Consider the following 7,114-nt stretch of genomic DNA (forward strand, 5'->3'; position numbering starts at 1 on the left):
ACCTTGAAAATATGGTTGTGCTGTATGTGGTGCTTTACAGTCAGTCAAAGAGTTAACTTTACTTCAAGATATTGATTAGAGCTTGCTATTCCACTTACAACTTCCTGGTATAACTCATTGTGAGAGACACTCTACAAAGCAACCAGTTGCAGATATATCTGGTTTTGTACTTGATAAGAGCTGTAAGCATATATGCTCAAAGTGCCATGATAGCTTGCAAGAACAAAGAAATCCTCACATAGCCTTAGCTAATGGTCTTTGGATTGGTCAAGTTCCACTGCAACTACAAGGCTTATCATGGACTGAGCAGCTGCTTATAGCCAAGGTGATCAAAAACTATTGTGTTGTAAGAGTATCCAAGTCAAAAATGCATAAAATGCGAGCAAATGCTGTATGCCATGCTGTATCTATGCTCAAAATTCTTTCAGTCTTACCACCAAAGCATGAAGATTTTGATGATGTATTGGCATTCTTGTATATTAGTTCAACTAAGCTTACACTGAGGATTGCAAGCGTACACCATTTTTAATCAGGCATAACTATGTGTTAGCTGCATTGGAGCAGCTTAAGCTTAATCACTGTGACTATATGGATGTTGAAATCTCTAAAGACAATATGGCAGAGTATCCAGGAGATGTTTCACCTGTCAATGTAGATTATCATGCAGCACAGACTACAAAAGATGCAGAAGCCATAGCTGTAAATGATAATGAGGAAGAGAATGGAACAAGTGAAGGAAACTGCACATTTACTGTCCAGGCCTTGACTTCTGATCAGCTTACTGATCTGCTCAACTGAGATGAGTATGGAACTATCAGAAACAAGGCTTTAAAACACTTCAAACAAGGTGGAAAGGCATTGGCTACTGTATCCAATCAGGTACCGGACTGGACCAGAAAGTGGACCACCCCGCAATATTTTGTGGATAGCACAGACATATATGAGCATGATACTGAAATCGACTGTAGAATATCATTTATATGAGCTTCATCTACTATGATATCAGGTTTTACAACTATCTGACATGAGCCAGGTGAGATCGAGGCTGAATTCGTGTGCCGTATCTGCAAATTGCCTGTTTTGGATTGCCTTTTGTGCGTGCGCAAGCAACCTCATCTTCTCTACCCACCCAACTACCATGCCCACACCTCCAATATCTTGTCTGCTCCTAGGCCCAATATCTATCTATGGATTCCGGTCATTTTGAATGTCTGTTCCAGGCGTTCAGTTTGGCTAGAAGCCATCTGTTCTGAGATGGTGGCCCAGAGGCTCCCAAAAACATGCCCCAAAGATATGCGCACCTATACAGCACCCCTCGAACCTGCCCCACGAGACTGCACACATCATTTTTAAATGCCAAAAGCTTCTGCTTCCTAATGTTTTTATATTTTTAGGAATTAAACCCTATTGCCAGCTGCACTATCTTTCTGTGGCTTCCTATTTCCACTTTCGGGAAGATACCGTAGTACAAGTGATCAAACGGCGCTTGATGGTTTGCTGTGCACCCAAAACAACAGGATTAGGACTATAAAGGGTTTTGCCTGCTTTGGGAGTTGGTTCAGAGGTGACTGGTGTAGTGGAGGTGATGATATTCATCAAAAATGTGGCCCCTTAGTATGTGCTTGCCATCTGAGACACTGGAATGGCTTTCTCCTCTCCTCTGTACTGCTCTACCAGTTAGAAAGTGTTCAAATGAAGGCAGCAGTCAGTGCAGCCTCCCCTCATACTCTTCCTGTGATGAGAGCTAGCTAGACACCATCTTGCATTTGGATGCTGGAGCTCTTCTTGCCTTCTAACCCTAGTTGCATGCCTTACATTCTGTTGCTGCTCAGCCTGCTATATATTTAAGTGCTCAGAATATCATATATTGCAACTTTTCCTATTCTGATAACTTTCAATAATAAACAGCAAAGTATATTATGAGCTTGCTGCCCAATCGTACCTCAAAAATGGTCCAGCATGCAGTCCGGCACCTATCCCCATACCAGGTGGTCCGCTTCTTGGTCAAACCAGTTTCCTGCACTGCAAGTAGGAAAATATTCATACCACATTTTGTACTCATTGTAAAAATACTGGAGCTTAATTTATATAAAGACAGTACAGATACCTATCAACTGGGCCTATAAACTGCTTGATTTTGGCTGCATGGCAGGGTGCAAACCCATCAGTATGCTAGACTGGTTCACTTCCTGAGCGCTTACAGTATTGCTCATAAGAAAGATCCAGAGAGTTTGTATGATGATCCTCAGTTATATCCACAGATGTTCCTTTGGCTCTTTCCATATTGTCTAGGTGGCCTTGGCAATAACAGAAGTCAGCAAGCTGTATCTGAGACATTGCATAAGAAGTATTTACTTATGTACCATGATAAGAGATTTCAAATGAATCCATACTTTCCTTTGATTGCCTTCAATTATGAGCAGATTAAGAAGGCTACTACTAGAGGTTTTCTGCTGGCTAACAAGGATAACTTTGACCAAATCTCTACTCGTCTACTCAACACTAAGGACTCTGTGCTTACACAAATGATTGAGAAGCTTGAGAAAGGCCTTGTAAAGACTGATAACTTGACACCAGAGCAGCAAGAGTGTTACAAGATTATTAATAATATAGACTACATTAGAGCACATGTGCCTGCATCTAGAACAAACCATAAGCACATGAGAAACCAGATTTGGTTCTTGACATCATATCATAGTGCTCCAAGTTGGTTTATTACATATGCTCCTGCAGATATTAAACATCCAATCGCCATCTACCTTGCAAATACCAGTGAGAGAATTTTCCCTGCCAGACTATCAGAGAATGAATGCTTTAGGCTTATAGCAAATAATCCTGTAGCTGGAGCTTGATTTTTCAAGGTTATAACTGAGGCTTTCATCAAACATGTGCTTGGTTATAACAGTAAGCATGCAGGATTGTATGGCAAGACAGCTAGATATTATGGAACTGTTGAACAGCAAGGTAAATTGACTCTACATATGCACATGCTTATATGGATCAAGCACTCTTTAACTCCTCAAGAAATTAGAGATAAAATCATGGACTCAGAGTCAGAGTTCCAGAGAAGAATGGTGGCATACTTGGAAAGTGTGCATATAGGCGAATTTATTGGCAAGACCATGACAGAGGTAGCCGATGATCTTGAGATGGAGAAAGCAAAGAACCCTTCCAGACAGAATCCTACAACTACCTTGCCTAAATTTATACCTTCTCCATGTGGTGATGACTGCCAACAACTGTGTACAACCTGTCAATCAAGTATGTCATGGTGGAAACAGTTCACTAAGACAGTGAATAAGCTGCTCTTCTTGACCAATGTGCACTCCTGTAACAAAGACTGTAAGAACAATAAGTATGGTACTTGCAAAAGCAGATTTCCTTGTCCAATTCTGCTAGAAACTCAGGTAGACCCAGAGACAGAAGCTCTGAACTTGAAGAAAGGAGAAGCCATGCTTAATAATTTTTCACCTGTGCTTACTTATCTTATGAGATGCAATATATGAGAGAAATTTGAACTTTTTTATCACAGAAAATATGCAAAAAAAGCTTGAAAAAATAAGTAAGAAAAGGCCGTATTTTTTTGCTCAGTATCCGGCAGTCCGGTAACTCAGCAATCCGGCAGTCAAGTCAATTATCTGCCGGATGCCGCTGTTCCCTGGGCACTTTGACAAACAGTCTGATGGACAGTCGACTCAGCTGCCGAGTTACACCAGATACCAAGAAAAAATACGATATTTTCTTACTTATTTTTACAAGCTGTTTTTGCATATTTTTGTAACAAAAAAGTTTCAAATTTCTCTGGTGATACTGATATCACAAGCTTACTATCTGGCACAGCTATCAAGTCTGTTGTAGCTTATGTTACAGACTATATTACCAAGTCACCACTGAAGACACACCATGCTTGAAGCTGTGAAGAGAATATTTGCCAAAGAGTCAGAGATGCTAGCTGGGCAAAATAATGGAGTGGTCAAAGCCAGAAAGGTCCTCACACAGTTTGTAAACTCTCTGACTTCACAAAGTGAAATTGGCGGCCCTATGGCATGCATGTATCTGCTAGATTATCCAGACCATTATACCAGCAACTTATTCCAAAGATTCTATTGGAGATCATACGTGAATGAGGTCGGGAAAGAAGAAAGTGCCAGTCAGAAGTGTTCAATCTGGGAGGTAAACTCGACCAGAAGAGTGCTCGAGACCACAGCTCGAGAATCCGTACCGCTCCAGCATATCGAGGATGTACTGGCGCTGTGACAGATGAATGCGGCAACTCGAATGGTCTCTGGTGATTGGATGCCCAGGAGGAACAATGTGAAACCAAGATCGTGCAGTTTGAAGTGCTGAGACAACTCCTGCATGACCCGGTCAGACTCTGCAGCATTGGTTGAAGCAATGGTAATGTTGTCAATGAAGACAGGCATTATGACACGCACTGCATCCCTACGATAGAGATAGAGCGAAGCATCAGACTTCAACCGACTGAAGCCCAGCTTCTCAAGTGTTGCATGCAGAGTCTTGTTTCATACTCGCGGCGCCTGCTTAAGCCCATAGAGAGCCTTGTGGAGGCAAAGGACGTCACCTGGATTGTCAAAGTGAAATCCATCTGGCTGCTCGATGTAGACCTTCTCCTCTAGCTCGCCATTGATAAAAGCGTTGGAGATGTCGAGTGAGTAAAGATCAAGGTCCTCGAGAGCAGCAAGGGCAAAGACAATGCGGATAGTTGCCATGTGCACAGTGGGAGCGAAAGTCTCGAGGTAGTCAAATCCAAGGCGCTGAGCATAGCCCTTGACCACCAGTTGCGTTTTGTAGCGATCGAGGTCGCCATTGGAAAGGAACTTCTGAACAAAGACCCAACACGAGCCAATGGCCTTGCCAGGAGGCAAAGTGCAAGGCTTCCAAGTGTGATTTGATTGGCAACAAGTGCATTAATCTCTACCTGAGCAGCTCTTTGCCACTTCTCTGCATTTGGACGCTTCATGGCCGCGTTCCAACTGTTAGGCCAAGTATTCTGCGCAGAGGTTGGCTTGAGGCACAGCTCATCAGTAAATGCTTCAGACGGAGCTTTCTGAAGGCCATCATTGTCCTCATCCGCAGTCTCTTTGTTAGAGATGGGATCCTGCACAGGCTGAGGCGGTGCAGAAGGCTGGACCTTCCACCACTCGCCAGGAGGCCTGACATTGCGCCTGGGACGACGCTCTGCCAGTGATGGTTCAGGGGACTCGATGCAATATCCAGAAGGTCTGGGTTGCTGTTGAAAACGAGCAGGTGGTGGCTGAGGCAATGGAGAGGAGGAGACAGAGGGCAAATTGGCTGGTGGAGCACGAGGATGGACTTGATGATTGTCTGCAGCGGCTGGACGCTCAGTAGGCTCGTGTTGAGCACCACTATGCATCTCCCCCCGAACACGAGGCTGAGGAGGATCCACAGAGCCGGAAGACAGACCAGAAGGCTAGTGGAACTCGACCTCATAGGTAGAAGCCAGCGGAGAAGACGACAAGAGCGGGTGGGCGCGGAAAGAAGGGGCATCTGACCAGTTCCTGAGGCCAGGGAGATATTGCTCGTCGAAAACAGCGCGTTCAGAGATGATAGCTGTCTTAGTGGACAGATTGTAGAACATCCAACCCTTGTAGCCAGGTGGATAGCCAATAAACACGCACTTCTCCATGTGAGAGCCCAATGCGCCGCGTTTATTCTTCTGCACATGCACATATGTCAGGCAGCCCCAGATGCGGAAATGTGACACATTTGGTTTCCAGCCATAGAAGGCCTCATAGGGTGTTTTACCAGGCAGCGCGGTGGTGGGGCAGCGGTTGAGAACGTGCACCAGTGAGGACAAGGCCTCTCCTCAGAACAACGGCGGTAAACCAGCCTCAGAGAGCATAGCAGTGATTTTCTCTGCAAGGACGCAATTAAACTGCTCAGCTACACCGTTCAGCCGCGGCCGATTGTGCACATTGTGCTGTCTTTCGATGCCGTGCTCGCGGCAGAACTCCTCAGGCTCCTTGCTCATGTACTTGCCACCTTTGTCGTCATGAAGTGCACCAATAAGGTGATCAAATAGCGGTAGCCAGACTGGGTGCGGACAGGGAGAGGGCCAGGGACGTCAGAATGAATGAGTGTGAGTGGTCTGGAGGCGCGATTGGTAGAGGATAGGAATGGAGCAGCATTAAGCTTGCCTGCAAGACATGGCTCACAGATGGGATTGGCCTCCTGCTTCGAGTCGAGCTTCATCCCAGTGACTAGGTTGCCTTTGGATAGATCTCGAATACTCTGATGGTGCGCATGAGCGAATCGACGGTGCCAGAGCGACTCATCGAGTGGTAGAGTGGACGAGTTGGCGACTTGAGCAGAATCCATAGCAGGGATGACTGTTCCATTGAGGTAGGCAGTGCTAGAGGCTCAGAACAGTGTCTCGTCATTGCGGTCAAATTCCATGCAATCAGAATAGATGTGAACATTGAAACTACGATGACGAACCAGATACAGGACAGAGAAGAGGTTGGAGCCGAGTCTGGTACATGCAGCACTCTACTGAACTCCAGCTCGTGCACTAGCTTCTCCTTAACCTCTGGAGCGAACACTACTGACTCTACACCCTCAGAATAGATGATGTGATCATTTGCACGACGAACAGTGACTCTCATTGGGGTGTAGTTGCGAAGGCAGTGTTTATGGGGTGTCATATGAGAAGTGGCCCCTGTGTCAGCAGTCTAGAGGAGGTGAGAGGCAGAGTCAAGAGTGGTAGAGTGGGCAGAGTGACACACAAAGGCTTGGCCAGCTGACTCGACAGAGTCTTCCTGAGCTGCTGCGGCAGTGGAGGACAATTTGGAGGCGTTTGAAGTGATAGGAGAGCTGGACTTGCCCTTGCCGCGTTGCTTCTTCTTCTCCTGCGCGTCCTTAGTTGCCTGGTCCTTCATGCATGCATAGCGAATGCACTGCACTTGAAGGTGACCTGGGAGCGAGTAGAAGTCGCACATACCGGTATTGACAGACTGAGACGTTGAAGCAGACAGGACAGCTGTTGTTCCTGGCGTGCTGGAGCGAGTGCGAAGGGCCTCCTCATCAATGAAGGCAGCTGGAGTGTGTCCTTGTCGAGTTTGTCGAGTAGCTG

The 7,114-nt window shown here is 45.8% G+C and overlaps 3 protein-coding genes across 3 annotated transcripts; all 3 read left to right on the forward strand.

The window, feature by feature from the left end:
• Window positions 1-2,204: 2,204 nt before the first annotated feature.
• PHACADRAFT_107787 (uncharacterized protein) lies at window positions 2,205-2,852 on the forward strand (the record flags this gene model as incomplete). The annotated part of the gene is made up of 1 exon (XM_007402389.1): window positions 2,205-2,852. A coding segment is annotated over one exon (648 nt), but the record flags the coding sequence as incomplete, so codon positions are not given.
• Window positions 2,853-2,987: 135 nt separating this feature from the next.
• Window positions 2,988-3,911, forward strand: PHACADRAFT_107790 (uncharacterized protein; the record flags this gene model as incomplete). The annotated part of the gene is made up of 3 exons (XM_007402390.1): window positions 2,988-3,473; window positions 3,700-3,706; window positions 3,790-3,911. The coding sequence occupies 3 exons, from the start codon at window positions 2,988-2,990 to the stop codon at window positions 3,909-3,911; spliced, it is 615 nt and encodes a 204-aa protein (XP_007402452.1).
• A 34-nt stretch (window positions 3,912-3,945) lies between these two features.
• Window positions 3,946-4,137, forward strand: PHACADRAFT_51331 (uncharacterized protein; the record flags this gene model as incomplete). The annotated part of the gene is made up of 1 exon (XM_007402391.1): window positions 3,946-4,137. A coding segment is annotated over one exon (192 nt), but the record flags the coding sequence as incomplete, so codon positions are not given.
• Window positions 4,138-7,114: the final 2,977 nt, after the last annotated feature.

Source organism: Phanerochaete carnosa (assembly GCF_000300595.1).
Source record: "Phanerochaete carnosa HHB-10118-sp unplaced genomic scaffold PHACAscaffold_137, whole genome shotgun sequence".
Classification (NCBI taxonomy): Eukaryota; Fungi; Basidiomycota; class Agaricomycetes; order Polyporales; family Phanerochaetaceae; genus Phanerochaete; species Phanerochaete carnosa.